At 36.8% G+C, this 22,808-nt stretch overlaps 1 protein-coding gene and 1 long non-coding RNA gene across 2 annotated transcripts in view; one reads left to right on the top strand and one right to left on the bottom strand.

Annotated features, from left to right (window-relative positions):
• Nucleotides 1-22,808, bottom strand: part of LOC140164625 (uncharacterized) — a 288,651-nt gene that overhangs the window by 87,237 nt on the left and 178,606 nt on the right. The window lies entirely within an intron of this gene.
• The window catches only part of LOC140164123 (uncharacterized), a 48,000-nt gene continuing 32,412 nt past the window's right edge, over nucleotides 7,221-22,808 (top strand). Inside the window, exon 1 of the mRNA XM_072187368.1 lies at nucleotides 7,221-7,314. Within this exon, the coding sequence (XP_072043469.1) occupies nucleotides 7,221-7,314 (94 nt within the window). The remainder of the gene's footprint in view (nucleotides 7,315-22,808) is intronic.

Raw genomic sequence — 22,808 nt, forward strand, 5'->3', positions numbered from 1 at the left:
CCGGTGCTTGGAATCGGATTACCAAAAGAGAATGATCACTAAAATCCAGATTTCCATGGAGTATTGTCGTTATCCCAGCTCCACCTCGTCCGACGTCTCACATCACGGCTCCTCGGGACACCAAGTCGGGTAATCGACATAGGAAGAAGTAAAGATCTTCGACCAGGAAACAAAATAGTTTGAAAAGGGTTTGTAGGAGTCTATCTACATTGAATTCAATCAACCATCACTCGACCGTGATGGGTCAATACAATTTCCCAAGAATGTACGACAAAGTTTTGGGGCCAAGTGTCCTAAAGGTCATTTGGTTGCCAGTCGTTTGACGAACGTCAAAATAGTGACCGAAAATTTGATGTAGGCCTACGTGTAATCTGGAATTGCGAACTATAATCAAGAGTTTTAAATGAAGAATTTGTTTCCAAAAGGCGCTACTACAAACACTACTACAAAGGTTGCTTTGTGTAAAATTCATTTGAAGATAATTATTAGTAGGTTTTTAGCGGGTTCGCCGTCGGACAAGTTTAGAACTGTCAAGCTTTCTTCAGGAGTAGCTCTGACTTCTTCAGGACAAAGTACCTAAGAATGAGACATGTAGACCGCCCCTTGTCTACTGATGACTCTGAAAAGAGCCGTTTGCTGAAGACTGCCCCTTGTCAACAGAAACTAGCAGATCTCGCCTACCAGGAACCGTTTGGCCACTCATGGACCAATTGATTGATTGTATGCACGATGAGCGTTTATATCACTTAATTGCGGACGTGGTACAGATTAGCGGCTCTGTGATTGGTTGTTTGAAAATAGAGAGCGCCACATACGATGTGATAAGATTAGCGGCTCTGTGATTGGTTGTTTGAAAATAGAGAGCGCCACATACGACTGATGTCTTTGCCGTCATTTCTATTGATAGTAGAAGTTTCATTAACTCTGATTTCCAACGCTTCACGGGTCAACCTCATCCCCAAGTGAGAAACTTGTGCCAGTTTTGTTGTTTCGTCCCACAGAGGTTCATGGCCTTCTTTGCAAGCATGTTCAGCTAATGCCGAGCCTTCTTCTTTCTTTTGTCTTGTGGCTCTTCGGTGTTCAGATATTCTGACCTTTAGTGGTCGTTTGGTTTGGCCTATGTATTGCTCACCACAACTGCAAGGTATAGAGTACACACATGGTGCACGATCCTTGGGCAGAGGATCTTTTGGGTGGCTTAGGATGTCTCTTAATTTGGCCGACCTAGAGTAGAATGTTTTGACCCCTGATCGGTTTAGAAACCGACAGATTTTATCTGATACACCTTTGATATATGGCATGAAGGTAACGCCTTTGTGTTCATCGTCCACCAATTCTTCTGATCGTTCTCCTGTCTGTTTCTTGATTGCCTTGTGAATGAGGTTTGAGGGATAGCCATTCTTGTTCAACGCTTTTTCAATGTGTTTGAGTTCATCTTTTCGATGTTCTTCATCACATAGAGTCAGTGCTCTGTGAACCAGTGTATTGACAACACTGTTCTTGGCAGACATATGGTGACTAGAGTTAAAATGAAGATATTGATCAGTATGAGTGGGTTTCCGGTATATGGCGAAACTCAAGCTAGTGTCTGATCTCTGCACTTTGACATCAAGGAAAGGTATGCCACCCGCCTCCTCAATCTCCATTGTGAACTGGATACACTTGTGTTGATTGTTGAGATGACTTAGGAATTTGACCAGTTCGTCTTTGCCATGTCGCCAGACGACGAATGTGTCATCAACAAATCTGAACCAAGCAACGGGTTTCAAAGTGTTCCATGAAGATATTCGATGTTATTGGGGAGAGGGGTGAACCCATTGCCTGACCCTCTTTTTGCTCATAGAATTTCCCTTGCCATTTGAAGTACGTAGATGTGAGGCATAACTTCATAAGTTCTACGATCTCATCTCTTGTCATGCGTGTTCTGTTTTTAAGTGTATCATCATCACGCAAGGTATCTCCTATAATCTTACTAGCATCATCAATTGGTACATTAGTGAATAATGATACCACATCAATCTTTTCAGAGCCACCAAAACTTACAAAATCAGCAGATAGGCGAGATCTGCTTGTTTCTGTTGACAAGGGGCAGTCTTCAGCAAACGGCTCTTTTCAGAGCCACCAAAACTTACAAATTCAGCAGATAGGCGAGATCTGCTTGTTTCTGTAGACAAGGGGCAGTCTTCAGCAAACGGCTCTTTTCAGAGCCACCAAAACCTTTATATTAGCAGATAGGCGAGATCTGCTAGTTCTCTGTAGACAAGGGGCAGTCTTCATTGAACGGCTCTTTTCAGAGCCACCAAAACTTACAAAATCAGCAGATAGGCGAGATCTGCTAGTTTCTGTTGACAAGGGGCAGTCTTCAGCAAACGGCTCTTTTCAGAGTCATCAGTAGACAAGGGGCGGTCTACATGTCTCATTCTTAGGTACTTTGTCCTGAAGAAGTCAATTCTACTCCTGACGAAAGCTTGACAGTTCTAAACTTGTCCGACGGCGAACCCGCTAAAAACCTACTAATTGTTATGAATTCCCGTCGTAAAAGCCTATCCCACAATTTGATTAACCTCTACGGGGAGGACGGCAAGAAATATTCCAAGAAATATAAGAAACTACTATGCAAGAATGCTACACTGCACAATCAATTGCTCTTCCTACGAAGATGCAGAGACAATGATATTGTTCCTAAAGGTCTAATGCCCACAACGGGTCTCAAGTCTAATAAAGCAAAACGCATTATGCTACAAGCTGGTCTATCTCTTGTCAGAGCCACGATTAATGAAAATCGACAGCAAATGCAACGTATATCCAATGAAATAAATCAAACGTACAATTGGCTCAAAGATAATATGAATGAAATGGATTTTAAAACTGTATCACGTGTGGCCAAGATAGCAGCCGACAAAACATACTCACGTGTTAAGCAAGAACATCTTCAGAAATTTGCCCGTCTAAAACAAGAAAACCTGCCGGTCAACATCCTAAGGCGGGATTGGCGAAATAAGAGTGACTTTCCTCAAAATACAGTCCGCAATGAAAGTAGTAGGGAACTTAGTGAATCTGAAAATGCTATCTTAAGCAAAGGCATGAATTTCTCACCAACTCCAACGAGCATTCCGGTCAAAGAGTTAATAGCGGCGACCGAACATGGCTTAAAAGACTTATGTGAAGGTGAAGCCAACCTAGTGCGAAGTGATGTTCTCAGGGTTCTCAAGAAAGCCAAAGTTCCTCAACCAAATATATCTCGAGAAGAGAGAGAAGCGTTGAATTCACTCAAGAATGATGATTCCATAATTGTCCTTCCAGCAGACAAGGGGCGGTCTACCGTTGTTATGGACAAAGATAAGTACCAAGAGAAAATGAACAACTTATTGTCTGAAGGCGATACTTATCAGGTCATGAAGAAAAATCCCACCCTCTCTCTTGAACGCAAGATAGGTAAGGCCATCTCTGAGTTGAAGGAACAGAACAAGGTTGATAAGAAAAAGGCATCACATTTAACACCTAAGCATACTGTGTCTCCACGTATATATATGGTCTACCGAAGATTCACAAAGAAAACATGCCACTTAGACCTATTGTCGGCTCAATCAATTCACCATGCTACAATTTAGCGAAACACCTAGCGGATATATTGACACCCTTATCAGGGAAAGGCACTTCCTACATCAAGAACTCGCAACATTTTGTTAAAAAGGCAGGGCAAATACCCATAGAACCAGGTGACTTATTGGTCAGTTTTGATGTGGTATCATTATTCACTAATGTACCAATTGATGATGCTAGTAAGATTATAGGAGATATCTTGCGTGATGATGATACACTTAAAAACAGAACCCGCATGACAAGCGATGAGATCGTAGAACTTATGAAGTTATGCCTCACATCTACGTACTTCAAATGGCAAGGGAAATTATATGAGCAAAAAGAGGGTCAGGCAATGGGTTCACCCCTCTCCCCAATAACATCGAATATCTTCATGGAACACTTTGAAACCAAAGCACTAGATACGTATCCTTTGAAACCCGTTGCTTGGTTCAGATTTGTTGATGACACATTCGTCGTCTGGCGACATGGCAAAGACGAACTGGTCAAATTCCTAAGTCATCTCAACAATCAACACAAGTGTATCCAGTTCACAATGGAGATTGAGGAGGCGGGTGGCATACCTTTCCTTGATGTCAAAGTGCAGAGATCAGACACTAGCTTGAGTTTCGCCATATACCGGAAACCCACTCATACTGATCAATATCTTCATTTTAACTCTAGTCACCATATGTCTGCCAAGAACAGTGTTGTCAATACACTGGTTCACAGAGCACTGACTCTATGTGATGAAGAACATCGAAAAGATGAACTCAAACACATCAATTCCAATCGTTTAATGTCATTTAAAATTTAAAATGTTAAAATATACCAAAAAATGTGACACAGGGCAGCTATTGGATTTAGCGCCTTTTAGAAACAAACTCTTCAAATACTAAAATTTCATATCACGTACATGTACTCAGCACAATAAGTGAGTAGTATATAGGTTTGATTTGTTTCCAGAAAAAAAAAAAAAAAAGAAAAATGAAAATAATTTCAATTGAATACCTGAGTATGAAGGGCCCAACTCCATCAAAACTGTTTTTAAGATATTAAGAAAAAACTTAATAATTATTTGGAAAAATTTTACACAGAATGTTTTCATCTTCAGGGGACATTTAATACATAACCATACAGTATTACATACTATCGTAATCATTATGATGTTTCCATGGCAACGGTACATGTCTTAATACGAGCTGGAGTTGGGCCTTTCTTCCAATAATATACTGCAAGTGCCAATTCCGTAAGCAGATGTGTTATAAAAAGCTACAGAAATTGGTAAATTATCCATTAATTGCACAAGTAGAAGCATGTAATATGTTAGCAAGAAAGTGCATTATAATGAAAAGCAGATTTCATGGATGAACAAAATTCCTATTTAACCCAATATTTGTGGAAGAAGGGCCCAACTCCATGGAGTTTGGCTATTCCTCCATGAAACCTATGATTAAAGTGTACGTGGAAGGTGGATCATGGCTCTTCTTTCACACACAACGAAGAACAGTCTACTGGCAATAAAATGCTGGGTCTAACTCATTTTTGTAAAAAATTTGACTTGGGCCCTTCTTCCACTTACGTATTCATTTTTTTTGTAAATATTTTTGTAATTTTTTTTTTATGTTTTTTTATAATTTTTTTTTTAATTTTTGATGTTTTTTTGGCTTCGATGGTACACCATAGTAAAGTGTGTCTGCAGCGAATTAATGGTATTTCAAGGAACATGCTGAACATTTATCACGTACTGTTGAGATTGGGTGGATGACATGCTGTAGCATGGTCTCAGTGTCGTACCATCCAGTTAAATTTCCCAAACTTATATTTTTGGACAGAAGCATTTCTTCAGGTAAGTACGAACGGGTTTCCTTTGTATATTTTCATTACTAAACGTTATTTATATAAAAAATGCACTCTGATCTGGGCAATCTTTTAGCCATGAAAATATATGAATAAAGTACACGAACCAGGAAAACCACAAGTCATACTTACATGTTGAGTGGGTGATTCATTCTATTAATAGTCTGCTCTAAACAATATAAAAAATAACGTAAACAAAATTGCGCTTGAAAGCAGGAACGATCTTGTTTAAATGATAGCAAAACGTAACTTTGTCCTCTTTGTACCACGCACTTCAGTGAATAGAAATTCAACTTTGTCCTTTTCTTGCCACACGCCCCAGTGAATAGATATTCAACTTTGTCCTTTGCCAGGCAATCCAGAGCATCATGGCATGGAAAAAATATTACTCTCTTCTTGCTATGACAAAATACCTTAATTTCATACCCAGAATGCAATGGTGGTGCTACAGTGTGTCTCGTCTCAAGTTGAGAGTAACGCCATGTTGGATTTTGCAGTAGCCGGTCGGGTGTCAACCAATCAATCAAATTTATTTCCATCAAAAAACATACAAATAACAAAACATGATAGAACAAGATGGAGGAGACACAACTGGAAGCAGAAGCCTGTAAAATGTTGTGCCCCCTGAAACACTTAGAAGAAGGATTTAATACACAGATACACAAAATGAAAGAAAAAAAAATACAATATACCAAAACCTGAAGGGAAAAAAACTACACTTGATTTCTCACCTCACACTCACACCCGCACACCCTACCACAATGTCATAGGCATGTAATAAAAAGGTATACACAAAAAATTAAATATAATAAATATTATTCATATCAAATTCAACCAAATGTTACCATATCAATGAATAAACATAATTCTACTTGTAAATATCAAAAACAGATTTCAAGTTTGACTTAAAATGACTTAAGGTTGCTGGGCGACGATTTATTGTAATATTTCATGTAATTAATTTTGGCCTCCGGGCCACGAATTGAAATTTAATTTGAATCTCAATCTGAATCTGATATGCATAATCAGGTGATTTTGGCTGAATGTGTTTATTATGATTTGTTATTCCTTCATTTGAGTGATGACCCGGGGGATGGTACAATATAATCAGGTATAATGAATTTCATACCTGGTTGCTCTTAGTGCAACAATAGGCATTGAATTGGAAATTCCAAAATGAACCCAACCAGACCATGTAGATAAATGTAATAAATGCGAATAGGGAATTCCAAGTTGAAATGTAAACTTGCCTTATCTATGGGCTATTTCAGTTAAAATCCATACACCCCTATGGAAGACATGACCTTAATATCCTACACAAGGGATGCAGATTTCAAATCGCGTCAGCCACTGGGGGTACTAAACCCCATTTGAAATTCACACTCTGTGTGTGGAAGGTCATGTCTTCCATAGGGGGTGTAAGGATTTCAACTGGAATACCCCAATTAAATGTGCCAACATATACGACCATGACGACTTCAGATACCACTTCGCTTAGTGACAGTTTTAGTTCAACACGTACTTCTGAAGTTTAAGTAATAAAACGACGTGTACCTTTGAGCGTTGCTAATTTCTCAAACTTTTTCTATTTAAAAGAAGTTTTGAACTATCAAAATAATCGACATCGAGAAAACTATTAATAGTGTCTTGCTATACCATTTAATTCTGTTACATGACTATGTATGTATGTAACATCACATTGGAAGTTGACACATTTTGGTTTTTAATCGTTGAAAAGTATTCGAGATCAGAGAGTGACCCAGACAGTTTTATTAAAAATGCATTCTATCTCATCATGCAATCGTATTTTATTGTGGATCTACTTATACTTCTGCTTTATCGTGTTTGTTGAAGTTGAAGCTAAAGATGGAGGTAAGTTAATATTGCTGGTAGTTATAACATATGCCATAATTAAAGCCATAAGGCCGTATAAAATTAATGTTTTGGTTCTCGTCCCCTCCCTCCTCAATTTCTGGGATTTGTCAGATTTATTTTTTATTTTTTAGATTTTTCAATTATTTTAGACTTTGGAATGATTTATGAATTTTTCATACATATAAATAAGTTTATTAGAGAACAAGGACCACTTCCAAGTCTTTTTGTGGTACTCTAGGGGGTTTAGCCCTCAGAATCTCACATTTGAAGAAAAAAGTGCCTCATCGTTTCCTCGAGGAAAAGACCGAAAACTACTATATAACAGACAATGCTGATTTTACATTGAAAAAACAACAAAAAAAAACAACACCTCCCTCCCTCATCAATTCATGAAAATCCTCTGGACGAGAACCAAAATATTAATTTTATACGGCCTAATGTGTGATTTAATTACTATCGTTTTGTTTCAAAAATGGTAATCCTCTATTTAACTCCTATAATGAACATTCTAGCTATTATGGGGATCATTGTGTAAAACTTACAAATGTGATGAATCGTATTTCAGACCCTAAGCATGGTTTGAAACATACGAATCGTGTTATAGTGCGTCTGTTTTCTATATATATTGTCCATTAATTTAATAATTTTAGATGCCATTTTGAAAAAAGTAGCTCGATGCTAACCTTCCTAATATGCTTCTTGCGTGGAGTATACAAATAAACGAGTTTAGATATGAAGTTCATGTATGCACGAAAGGCTAACATCGTTGCACTTCTGTTGATGCCCATAGGGGCTAGTATGAACTTTCATTTGATATTCTAAATACCATTCTGAACCAACTAAATCCTAATCATTTATCAATGAAAGTAAAAGAATGTCCAAAAACGTGCAATTTTGAATGTTTTCTTACAATTGTAGTCATTCAAAATCTTGAATATAGGGTATGAGTTAGCTCATGATTTTAATGTTATATGTTATTTGCTAGGCCTAATTGGTTTTGAAAAAAAAAATGGAAAACTTGAAATTAGTCTTTGTTCAAGTCTTTGGGCTTGATTGTCACAGGATATGAAAACGTCCTAAAAATGCATGTTTTTTGGCCTTTATTTCCAAAAATTGACCAAACATTAAAATTCTAGTTTCATTGCCAGTTAGAACTAACTAAAGGATTAGGATTTAGCTATGTTTCATTTGGAGCTATTTGGCAAAACAGGATAATATTTAAACATTTTTGAGTTTAGTTTGCCAAAACCAAGTGAATATTTTACTCACTCCAATATTTCGTCCTACACATCGGAGGACTTTATCAGGATCGACAAAACTGATAGCATAAAATTCATCTTAAAAAAAAAAAAAAAATGGTATTAAAATCCCATTTCTAGATACCCTCATAGTCGGAAAACCAGACGATTCAATCAAATTCCTAGTGTACAAACGTACGCACACTGATCAGTACCTCAACCTCAAATCAGAACATCCTCTCCATCAACAAATGAGAGTGCTTAGAACGTCATTTGACCGTGTGAATTCGATAGTAACAGAAACGGAAGATAGAATCCAAGAAGAAGAGCGAGGGTGTGCAGCCTTGAAAAAATGTGGCTACCCAGATTGGGCCATGGACGAAGTGAAAACCAAATGCATGATAAAACCAAAAATGCTGAAAGCAAGACTGCCGAGGATAAGAGCAAAGGCATGGTGCATGGTCATTCCGTATGTCAACGGCCTTTCGGAGCGCATCCAAAGAATAGTCAAGAAACACAAAGTTGACACAGCAATGAAACCGCACCGCACTCTCAGACAAATCTTAGTCCATCCAAAAGACAAACGTGAAAAAGCAAAAACCGGCAAGTGCATATGAAATCGGTTGCAAAAATTGTGATCTTTCCTATGTCGCCGAAACGAAACTAGACTTGCTGAACATCAAGCAGAAGTGCAAAAAGCTAATGAGAAAAAGTACACTCGCTCAGAACGAAAAACATCAAAAATGGAACAGATAAAATCGGCTATATCAGATCATGTTGCTAGGGCCAACCATGTTATAAACTGGAAGAATCAAAGATCCTTAGGCGAGAGCACGACAAAAGATCTAGAGAAGTTCGGGAAGCAATGGAAATAAGGAAACGGGGCACCAACACCCTCAACAGTAAGCATGGTAAGGAGGGCACTATAATAAGGAACACCGGAAAATGGATCAGATGACCATATCAGTCATACCTGATGAAGTCATCCGATGTGTAGGACGAAATATTGGAGTGAGTAAAATATTCACTTGGTTTTGGCAAACTAAAATCCAAAATGTTTATTTACTGAACAAACCTGATGAATCTATTCAAGGATAATATTTTTTAATCCAAAAAATTTAGTGCTGTATTTTTCTGGAATGGGGGTAGTACGTTTTGTATTTAACCATAGATGTCAAAGAAAAGGGAGAAAGACCTGGATCGTAATAAGAATGTTCATTTCATGCTGATCACTCGCACCTTAGTATCTAAAGTGACATATTACCGGTAATAAGTGACTTATTGCCGGCAACAGTGACTTAACTGACTTATATCCGACGTATGAACACGACTTTTGGGAAGGGCGGTATTCGCCGTCGAAGCATGGAAGAAAGAGATTATCTCTTTCTTCCATGGTCGAAGTGATGATCGATGTAACAGGATTAACTACAATAGCAATAAATGAATACAATTTTTGAATAGACCGCCGTGCACTACAACGTTCACCTATGTATTGAACCATAAGTCGTGTTTACACGATCGGACACGTATTACCGGTAATAAGTGACTTATTACCGGTAATAGTGACTTATGCCCGACCGTATGAACACGACTTTTGAAAAGGGTATTCGCGGTCGAAGCGATGATGTACCACGATTGACTACCATAGCAATAGATGAATACAATTTTTGAATAGATCGTCCTGCACTACAACGTTCATGCGGGACCTATTGAATGATCGATGATGTACCACGATTGACTACCATAGCAATAGATGAATACAATTTTTGAATAGATCGTCCTGTACTACAACGTTCACGCGGGACCTATGCATTGAACCATCAGTCTTGTTCACACGGACGTAAGTGACTTATTACCGGTCATAAGTGACTTATGTCCGACCGTGTGAACACGACCAAAGACATGATAGATGTCAAAAAAAAAATGCTGATCACTTGCACCTGTAAGATTAATATCTTTGAAAAGAGTGGTATTGTATTCAATCTATAGAGTCTGTGATGTGCCCTGAGTAATTTAATTTGATTATTTATCTTTGTTTACAAAATTACATGAGTGGTGACATTTTAGGGATTCCCCTCTCAGCAAATTAAATGGATAGCTGGGAATTTCCCTTTTCAGTGTGTTGCACAATTGGAAAGTCCCCTGAGGTTGTAAAGTGAAAGTGATGTCATGGAATGCTCCTAAGGAAGTGATGTAATGAGAAAGGTTAATGTTATAATTAAGGCTTGGGAATTCCCAAGATCACATTCAGCTATTAATACTTGGGATTTCCCAGTGCTTGATATATAAGAGAATGTAAACACATTATTATTCACAGTTTATAGTGTTGATCTGGGCTAGCTAGCTAATATGCTTACAGTCCAATTCCTTCAAAGAAAGGAAATTACGAACCAGAATTAATTTAAGTAGTCAATGCACTACTGCCTGCCAGTGTTGTCGGAGAAGATCTAGAATACGTCAAAGAACGTACTTCTTCCAAGAAAGGAAAATATATTCTTCTGCCGATTTGCTGAAGTCTGGTTAAAGGAGCAACACAGCTGTCAATATAAGTGGGGACAACTGCATCGCAGTCCTGCTTCCTGAAGATATTGTGTGAAAGGTGGAAATAGCACCAATTTTGGAGAAAGCAGCGCAAGGAGTAAAGAGATTTGGAGAACTGCGCAAGGAGTTTAGTATTGGAGAACGGCGCAAGGAGTTTAGTATTTGGAGAACTGCGCAAGGAGTTATAAACGCGTTTGGAGAACGACGCAAGGAGTTTAATACTTGGGAGAAAGTAGCACCATTTTCGTATGAGGATTTTATACGCAAGAATTTATAAATGCAAGTGTACAATGGGCTATTCCAGATAAAACATGCACCCCCCCTATAGAGGGCAAAATGGTTTTTTTCTAAAATGTCTGGAATTCCAAAGCATACTTGAGGAAGAAACCTGGATTTCCGGCCCTGTTTAGTGCATGTAAAATCTGGAAATCCATGGAGAGTATAGAGGGTTTTTAAAAATTGTCAAAAAAAAGTTGGAATTTTCAATTGACTTACCAAAAAAAATCTGGAATTCCATTGCCCTCTATAGAGGGTTTCTAAAGATACCCAAATAAAATGTTGGAATTTTTCAATTGACTAGCAAAAAAGTCTGGAATTCCATGGAGGGGTATAGAGGGTTTTTAAAAATTATCAAAAAAAAGTTGGAATTTTCAATTGACTTACCCAAAAAAATCTGGAATTCCATCGCCCTCTATAGAGGGTATCTAAAATTACACAAATAAGTTGGAATTTTTCAATTGACTACCAAAAAGTCTTGAATTCCATGTTAGGGTTTTTAGAGTTATTTTAGGCGTGTATAGGTGTTTATTGTTGTAAAGGTTACTTTATATTTGCTTTATCTGCATTTATTCCAAGTCATCTATGTTTTACATGTATAGGCTAATATAGGCCCACCACCAAGGCGTGTGTTTGGCAGTAACCAGGCCCGTACGCAGGGGGGGGGGGGTGCGGGGGTGCGACTGCACCTTCCCAAATTTGCAAAAGTATTCAAAAAGTCCCAAAATTGAAGCATTTGCGAGCGTAGCGAGCAAAAAAATCAGGTTTTTTATGGTTTTTTGGTCAAAAAAGGTCCAAATTTGGGGGGAAAGTCCACATTTCACAAAATCGCCCCCCTTTGGAAAAAAAGTCCACTTTTTCAAAATCAGCACCCCCAAAAAAAAAATCCTGCGTACGGGCCTGGCAGTAACGTACGCAGGTTTTCAAAGTCTGGTTCAGGGGTCTCGATTCTCTGACTGTTTTAAAATTTAATAACTAATTCCCCAGTTTCCCCGATTGGGTGCATTATTTCCCGATCTTTTTTGACAAAGGGGGCACATCCCCTGTCCCCTTTGCGCACGCCACTGGTGTTGGTATCCTAGGTAACCACTAAAATTAAGCTTCTCTTTTGTAAAGGGTTGCTGTTCTCCTTACAGGTTTTCAATAACAATATGTGGTATGTAGGCCTACTAGTTTCTATATTAGGCCTAAAAAATGTTTGATTGGCGTAACATAATTTTAACATTCTTGTTAAACCGGGTCTTTAGGTCCATGAACTGAACCACACAAAGGGACGCATACTCTGTCGGCAGCACACATTTCGAACTATAAAAGGATTGTATCGTGAAACTCAGTTTCTTGCTTCAGCTCTTTCTAAAAATTCATTAGGGCATAATTCTTTCTTTATGTCCTTAATTATTCTTTATTTATTCCTGTTCTTTCTTTCTTGAGGCCTAGATCTTTTTACCCTACTTTACAACACGAATATTGTTGTATTGTCAATGGAAGTCCGTAGAACGTTCGCCTAATGGCGCTATGGGCCCCTTTGATATAACTGGTATTTTAGACACAAACTTAAAGCGCCCTCCCACAAAATTCCCACCAGCAAATAAGGGCATGCACACACCCTTAATTCTTGTTGTGATTTTTAGAGGAGGTAGCTCTCTCTTTGTACATGAAATTTACCCCAAGGCAAAGGAGCCATGTGCGCCATTAGGCGAACGTTTACGGTACATAAGAATTCAAACTTTCTTACTTTGGTTTGAGCTGAGACTAAAATACCTAAAGCCTCAAATGTTGTTTTTATATTAAATACATACCTGTATTTGAATGAAATAGATATATTTATAATAGGCTGCATGATAAATACATGAAGCCACATCAAGTAGAACGAGTGCAACCTTGCCGCAGTACCTTGTACTACGCAGGTGCTCCTTTGTTAAAAGGAATTCCCTGATTGGGGAGTGGACATCAAAGAGCTCATATCTAAATTCGTTGGGGACTGTTACTTTTTAAAGTTTCAACGTCCGTATACATACGACATGTAGCCTATGAATAAAATACGACATGAATCAAGTAATAATAAAGTGACCTAGTTCTTTCCTTGCCCTGTTATAGCTATTATTATAAGATGAGCTCAAAGTGTATATTTCTACATTTTGAGCTCAAAATATTTAATCAATGATAATATAATGTATATTAGGCCTAAAAAATGTTTGATTGGCGTAACATAATTTTAACATTCTTGTTAAACCGGGTCTTTAGGTCCATGAACTGAACCACACAAAGGGATGCATACTCTGTCGGCAGCACACATTTCGAACTATAAAAGGATTGTATTGTGAAACTCAGTTTCTTGCTTCAGCTCTTTCTAAAAATTCATTAGGGCAAAATTCTTTCTTTATGTCCTTAATTATTCTTTATTTATTCCTGTTCTTCCTTTCTTGAGGCCTAGATCTTTTTACCCTACTTTACAACACAAATATTGTTGTATTGTCAATGGAAGTCCGTAGAACGTTCGCCTAATGGCGCTATGGGCCCCTTTGATATAACTGGTATTTTAGACACAAACTTAAAGCGCCCTCCCACAAAATTCCCACCAGCAAATAAGGGCATGCACACACCCTTAATTCTTGTTGTGATTTTTAGAGGAGGTAGCTCTCTCTTTGTACATGAAATTTACCCCAAGGCAAAGGAGCCATGTGCGCCATTAGGCGAACGTTTACAGTACATAAGAATTCAAACTTTCTTACTTTGGTTTGAGCTGAGACTAAAATACCTAAAGCCTCAAATGTTGTTTTTATATTAAATACATACCTGTATTTGAATGAAATAGATATGTTTATAATAGGCTGCCTGATAAATACATGAAGCCACATCAAATAGAACGAGTGCAACCTTGCCGCAGTACCTTGTACTACGCAGGTGCTCCTTTGTTAAAAGGGAATTCCCTGATTGGGGAGTGGACATCAAAGAGCTCATATCTAAATTCGTTGGGGACTGTTACTTTTAAAGTTTCAACGTCCGTATACATACGACATGTAGCCTATGAATAAAATACGACATGAATCAAGTAATAAAGTGACCTAGTTCTTTCCTTGCCCTGTTATAGCTATTATTATAAGATGAGCTCAAAGTGTATATTTCTACATTTTGAGCTCAAAATATTTAATCAATGATAATAGGGATATCATATGTCTATACTGTGATGCGCATGCGTTGTGTGTGGGGGCTGTGGGAGTGAGTGTGATGCTGTTTTAAACAAATAGGCCTATAAAAACAAAATCTTCGCACAAGCTAGAATGAAGAGTGAAGACCCAAGTCGGGCTGGGGATCACCATTGCAGGATGAACCTATCGATCCACACCACTCTTCGTCATACATAAATTCCCCAGCCACATTTCCCTAACATAATATGAAATTTAAAAAAAAAGGAAATTTAGTTCGACAGAGGTGGGGCTCGAACCCACGCTGCACCGCTATCATGTATACAGTATCGACATATTACCAGCGCCTGTACCCTGTTTACCGCTCGGCCAACTGACTTGTTGGGGCCATCTTGAAAATTTGAACATATAATCACAACTTCAATTACTTCATTACTTCAACATACCTCGTGACAAGCAAAGACAGAAAACGTCATACTGCAGTTACTGTCCATTTTCCTATACACAATACACAGTGCTCTTACCATTGACGCGTAACCTCTACAAATAGCGTATGTTAGAAGTATGGGTAACTGCCTAGTTAACGTCGGTGTGCGAAAAATAACCGGCCAATTCTAGAAAATATAGTTTTGTAACATGTCCTAAATTTTTAGCTAATTTAGATGTTTGGAAATATTCGTACTTTGGTGTTTTAGGAAGGATATGTAAACGACAGATAACACCAAAAAATATGAAGAAATTATTTCCAACCTGTGTTAAGTCTGCAAACCACCATGCTTCTCATTTTCAAGAACGCTGGTTAACAATAAGCAGAGTATTGTCTCATTTCGTAAACAAAAGCCCACACAGAATTGTTCTCTAGCGTTCGCTTAATAATCGTTCACCCAACTGAAACTATAATACCAGCTCATTGCTCCATTGTACATGTAAAGCAGAAACATATGTTGCGTGTATTTAACCAGAGAAGATATGATTTAATCAGTTGAGCTGTTTTCAATGAGTGTTATCTTGGTTTAATAGCTTTTAATGGGGTTTAAGTCCTGCAAAGGTCGTGGTGAATTCCACTTTAGACATGACTGCATCATGTACCGTATTTTGGAATTTTATCTGCTTAAAAACATTAATGTGTAGAGCTACCATTAGGCCTATTAATATTGTTGAATTCTCAGGCGCATACAAACAATACGAGGGGCCTATGATACATACACAATTATTCATTTCGTGCATGCACGTGCCCTGCAAGGTAGGGAGCCTAGCCTACCATTTTTCTTGTAAGACGGTCTGGATTCGTAGTCCACGTAGGTCCCCAAAGTTCTTTCAGATATTAAAAGATTAAATTCCCATAAAGACGAAACAGTAATCTTTAGTGGGGACCTACGTAAATTTTACATAAAATTTCCGCCATCAATTCAGTGTTAATTTTATTATTCAGAAAATATTTTGGCGTATATAAAATTGAAATAAATTCTCTGCTTCCTAAACCACATAAACTGAAGCATGATTGGGTATCACGAATCGCTATATATGATGTACAGTTAATATTCAAATATTCTTTTACACATTATGATGCTTCAGTTTTTACACAAACAAGAATTTGTCTTTAAAAAAGATAAGTTCACGGATCAGGTGTATAGTACATATACTTTGAGCTACTTTGGTCTAACATTTAATATTCATATCTAACCTACTCTGCACTTATTCAACAATAAATAAGTGATATGAGGCTTAATAATGATACCCGTGTCTTGACTCTGAAAAACAATTTTTTTTTTAAACCTCATTTTGCATTTAGTTTTTTAAGCCACCTCGAAGCCACCTACACTACAGGATCTCATTTTGCATTGGGTTTTTATTGCGTTGCAAAGTAGCAAAACTTTCTGGCCCAATTCGTGACTGGAAAAGGCTATCCCTCTTACAACCTATCAACAGGTCTGATTTCTACAATGAGGTGTCACCGGGTTTCATGAGATAATAATACCAAATCTAAACACCATGAAATTCAATACATCACGACCAAGCTCACATTGGGCGCCCCATTCCTTTTTAAAGGAATTTTTATTAAGCCACCTCCAGGAAACAAATTTGGCTATAAACTACGAAGTATAAAGTCTAATAAATAAATAAAATAAATAAAATAAAACGAAAATTGTACATGTATGCAAGATGCCTTATTACTAAAGTAAATAAATTACATAGCCATTTGCTCTTGCTAGTTTTTGTCAGGGTCAGGGATATTTGTCTCATAGTCCTGCTTTTATGAACACTAATATTATACAGGTTACTACACATGGGTTATTACAAGAGTCAATAAACATTTGACCAATTAACTATAGATAATGGACTTAGTTTTATACAATGTAGTTATATTGAACCTTTTCTGAAGTAAGTCGCCTGCTGCATAGTTTTATTTACAGATGATATGTTTACTTTGTGATTAGGCCTGACCATGACCTGCTAGTTTGATTAACCAATCAGTTATGTGCATTGTCAGCATGTGATGGCTATAAGCCAATTGCAAACATATTTATAAAAAAAGGCTAAAAAATTCCTACACTGAGCAGACTCTTTGCTGGGTTTAAGGGCTAAATAGTAAGTTGTCATGTGGGGCAAGATTAGATAAAGGCATACAAACTAGGGTATGAGATATTAGGAATTATTTCCTAGCCTCTTAACCACAGGGTTGGGCTATATAGCTATTCAAGACACAGGGTATGTAAGGGATAAACTGTGCATATGAGATGTGGGGGCAAATGGCATCATTTCACTGACATGAAAAAATATTTCATTGAAAACCCTCCCACTCAGCTATTTTAAAAAGGTAATCAGGCTTCCTCAGCATATCACATGTGTTATGGTATTATTTTGCGAATTGCCCCGTGGTACTTTATGGAGGGGAGACTTTTATTTAAATACGGTATAAAGGACGAGTGGCCAGTATTCGGTAGGGTCTACATAGCTTTACAAATTCAGAGTCTTGCAATTATGATTTTAGAGCCAAAGGGGTAACTATATATTATAAAATTATAAAAGGTTAGAAAGTCAGTATTAAAAGCAAGTCAGTAAGATACACCTCTACACTACAGGCTGCACTCCATAGTAGGCCCACAGCTAAAAACGACACTGACTGAAAAAAACTTTAAAAAAGGGGAGAACTTTTTCATTTTTATTTTTTTCTACAATGCAAAATTGATCATTAAGAGGAGGAAGCAAATTGTATTGCCAATATGTTAACTTTAATTTTCCACTTTTATGCAAGAAATAAAAGAAGAAGATACAAATTCCTTTAAAAGGGAAGCCAGCTTCAATGCAGAAGAGGTCTTGTAATTAGTTTAGGTGGAAGGCATTTTTAGGATCACTCTCTTTTATGATCCATCATGTTCCATGACAGTCCGGGATGACAGTCCACCAAACCAGGTGGTGGTCGCATTGCATTTTCATCGTCAACCGTGTAATTGAATGGGATTATTTTGAAAATTTAAACCGCTTGAAATTTCACAAACAAATAGGCCTATATGTTAATAAATAATATAAATACAAGCTAAAACCATGGGGGTTCGATAATAAACCCCCCAAAACTAACCGAGTATTTGGAAAATGCCATACGGCCGGGCCGTTTCACAAGCTGCATGCCGGCTCTATCATGCCATTCGCCGCCTGCTCCAAACCATCAATGATAAGAACATGCACACAGAAAAACCAAACATTAACTCCTATAACTTCCTGTCAACTCTTTAATTAATTACTCCAAATTGTTCTGTCTTTTTGTCTTTTCTGCCTTTTAGGCCACCCTTAGCTCATTATTAATATAAAGAAATACACTGCAGTTTTTAGTTAATTGGCTAAAAACTGCCATCCTACTTGCCTTATACATGCACATTAATTTTATATTAATTTATATATTAATTCGCAATTTATACATAGCACATTATAAAATGTATAAAGACTGATATTGTTCAATAGGCCTACATGTATATCAATTGTACCCATATCAAAAATAGGCCTTGAAATTACATCGAATTTTTCCTGTTGAAAAGACAAAACTGATGTTTAAGATATCAATTATTTCATAAATGACATTTTGAGTCATTTTTATCCATAAAACGATACAGGATATAGGATATTTTTACTTTGACTTTTAGGTCCATAAAGGTTTTAATCATGTTATTATCAATACACTCACATCTCATGCTGTGTTGATCTCCAGGAGGTCTGCAAATGTAAATCTAAGAACGCCTGATAACAAGGATAGGCCCTACTATCATTACTTTCGTTGATATGCTGTGGAAACTATTATAGGCCTGGCATATATATAACTTTTAATGTTATATTTCCTTCAAACCATAACTTTTGAAATTCTCACTCGTTTTCATTCGTTGAAACAGCAAAGCATACTTTCTTTTTCTTACAAATCGAATAACAGGTCTTATATATATATTTTCACCATAAAAAGTTCCGCAAAGTAATTCAAACCAATGCTAGTACCCCGTAATCTCTTTAGCAAACAAAGACGATCTCCGAATTAGATAGCCAGCTCTTAGCTGGCGAAAATCAGAATCCCTCAAAGGGGCAGGGACAGAGTTGTTGTTGTTGTTTTGGCCAAATAATAATTTTATTGTTTTGATTACGTTCGATAAATTTGGTTTTACCATAGACCATTTATCTTTCCTATTTTGGAGATTATAAAAGACATAATGTACGATTTTGGTAAAATTTTAATTTTGTTCTTCTTTTTGTCAAAATTTACTATGATTACATAATATTACTGCTACGGTACTAGTAACACTTTATCTGTCAAGGTAGACTTCTCCGTAGTCCACTTGCCCATTTTGCATACTCTGGCCATTACATTTAAAGCATAAAACTCTGATTTATATTGATTTGTGTGCAACTGATAGATTTTCACATCTGTATCTGATCTTTTCAGTCACCGCACTCCCTCTGTTAGCTTCCAGGATTTTCGGGGTTCGCTATCAATAAACTGGTACTTCCAAAATCAGAATTGTTCAGTATTAAAGTCAGCCATTATAATTATGCAAGATAATGTTGCATTCAGTTACTTTTATTGTCACTAATTATCTGATATTTTTAACTCTTTATGACCATTTTACTATTAAATACTTTAATTTTTATAATAAACATCAGTATAATTTTGTATTCAACGAAATGGGTTCATCATGACTAATAATAACATATTTTTTAATAAAATTCGACTATGGCATAGTCTACTGTCAAGGGGGACTTCTGATCATTTTAACCTGAGACTAGTAAACCAACAGTCTCAGGTTTACTAGTCTCAGTTTTAACTAAGCGAAAATAATGAGGTAAAAAGTAAAAAACCGACTTAGCCGCTTAACTGTGGAGCTTTGGGGTATCCCAGTTTTATTATAAAACCTCTAAATTTTACTTTGGAGGCTTAGTCCTTTACATGGTATTTCAGATAGCATTGGGCAATTACAATCATGTAAGAAGTGCAAATTTGATAGCTTTACTGTAATACCAGAAGATGGGAGAAATATCTCTTTTGCTGATCAAGCAGACCCCCCCGATCCAAAACAGCCTGGAGTGACTGTGAAGACTGCATGTATTAAAAACACAAGTGTGTATAACTTTGTTTGCCAAGTCATGGAACCTTTTAAAATGTGTTTGAAGAGCATAATTAATATCCATGGTTAAACAAACAACCATGAACAAGATCTTGTTCTGTTTAATACATGTACTGCTCTGTGGTTTAGGTTGTGCAAATTACCAGTTTGGTTTGATTTTGTTTACTTACGTTTTTTTAATCTCCATGTGTTATTCAACCTCTTTATGTTCACTCAGCATGCAGGAGAATTTTAGATGTGCTAGAACATTGTAGGCTTTACAAAAGCAAAACTTTAATGATAATTATAATGAGTATAGTAGAAACGAGATTCAGGGTATCTTAATATTTTAATGACATTATCAATCAAAGTTTTTTTCCTCCATCCCCTATACACAAAACCCAATGGCATATAAATATTTAAATTCCTCATCAAATTTATAATATGCTAATTAATCACATCCCGTGAATAATAAAATAATAAAACAATAAAATGAATGATATTTGATATTACCATATTTTGCATAACATCAGAGAAGATGAGCTCATCTTCACATGTATTTCGATTGAACATCTGCATTTTGTTCCATTCAAAGAACAGTAGTTTTAGCTAGTACGATATTGGATTCATATAGTCCTATCCCTCAGATGTTATCAACTCAGACAATCCATAGAGACGAATTCGTCTGACATTTGGTTTGTAATGGAACATTTCCAATTGCAAAACATGCATGTAAAAAAAACTCAGTGTCCGGATGTTTTTTTAGACGGGGAGCATCATTTAATATAAATCATTTTTAATAATAGTAATACCGGTAATATGCACTTCTTGATTTATGCTTTTGGATTTTTAAATGTATATTTAGAGGCTCTTTTCAAATTTTATATTTATGTGTAATCTAGCTATATCATAATTTGCTGATACTTTGGTCAAAATTTACATTAAAATGATCAGAAAAAAACTATTATTGTCAAAATTTCTGTTTTGGTGTCGTGTTATTTATTGTATTTTTGGCGACAAAAAAGAAAAACCCACCCTATTCTACGGGCGGACCTTTCAACTTCAAGTATAGGGTCGGGTGTTTTTTGTACTTGTATTTCTAGAGAGAGGCTATCTTGAAATTACCCTAAAATATCACCAAAATCTGAAGACTTTTTTAATACCAACATATTTTCTATGATTTAAGCAAAATAAATGGTGTTTTTTTTTTTTTCTCAAAAACACAAATTCCGGGTCGGTTGGCCCCGTAGAGAAGGGTTTTTTCGTAGCCTTTGATACTATTAATTTTTTTTTTTAATTTGCAACATTTTATAAAACTTAACAAAATATTAACAAAAACTGATGCTAAACTTAAAATTTGTATCCATCATTGAAAATCAATCAATTCCGGAAATTAAACCTGTTATTAAAACCCCAAGCCACGATGGGTTGATTTGTTTTAATACACAGAATAATATTTTCCCTCAGTTTATTAATACGGTAGCTACCCAAATCTGCTAAAATAAAGCACACAGTAAATTTGGAAACAGATAACACTTTGTACTGCATGGATGAAGTGTGTGTGCACTCTCTATGTGTGCAATGTCCCATGAACAAACAATTACGTAATAGTATTGACTTTTGTTGAACTTGTGAAAGGTCAGTCCAGAGAGTTTCTCTGCTCGTACTAAATTACTGTTTAAGTGGTAATTTTCGCGTACAGTTATTGTCGCGATTTGGAGTTACAGAGACATTTTTGCAATTGTTATTTTCGCGATGCTTAGTTTTGCCCTATACTTGCAATACATTATTATATATATTCGCGAGGTGTTAATTTCGTGGATGGAACTCCATTCGCGAAATCCGCAAAAATAAACCCCTCGCGAAGTGTGCTTGCTTTCTGTGAACTTGTTTTCATTAACTTAAGATAGTGCACTTGCTTTAAACTGTTTCTTTACTCAATGAAACTCTCATTAATTGAGTAAAGAAACAGCTTATTTTCTGGGCAACCATTTTCTTGGGGGTGACTTCATTTGGAATCTACACCCCCTGTGTGAGAGACTAAAGTAATGTCTTCCATACAGGGTGTATGTCTTTCAACTGGAATAGCCTAAAATGTGTATATCATATACCTGGTATATGGCCGGATTTACCTTTTGATGGTCCTGTGGGCAAGGCAACATGATTGTCGCAGATCTACTCACTCAAATGGCTTTACCAAGATTGCGCGCAAAGCGCGGCAATTTGGTCTAAATAGGCCAAAAGGGAGATGCAAATTGTAAATTTTGTCACAACATATCTGTCAACTGAGCAGGGGAGGGGTCTGATTCGCCACCCTGCGACTTGTTTTCCGTCAAGTTGGTGTACCCTCTTTTTCTTTCCTACTAATAATTAGGGCTTACTCAACAAGAACTGAAGAATGTTGGTTGTCATGGTCACTTGGGCTGTCAATCATGATGATTATAACTACTAGTACCACCAACTTGTGGGGGAGGGGGGAGAGAACGCCCCAACATACATTATGCACATACATAATGACAAATTGCATTAACCTGGAAGAGAATGGAATTCCTGATATCTATTTGCACAAAAGGCTGGAAATCCCGACAAATTACTAACAAAACCATCTGGAATTCCAGCACCTCAATGGACAAAAATATGGATTATTTTATTGACCAGAGGCAAAAAAGTCTGGAAATCCAACCAAGGATAAACACAATAAGCCTGGA

This window comes from Amphiura filiformis, chromosome 11 (assembly GCF_039555335.1).
Source record: "Amphiura filiformis chromosome 11, Afil_fr2py, whole genome shotgun sequence".
Lineage (NCBI taxonomy): Eukaryota > Metazoa > Echinodermata > Ophiuroidea > Amphilepidida > Amphiuridae > Amphiura > Amphiura filiformis.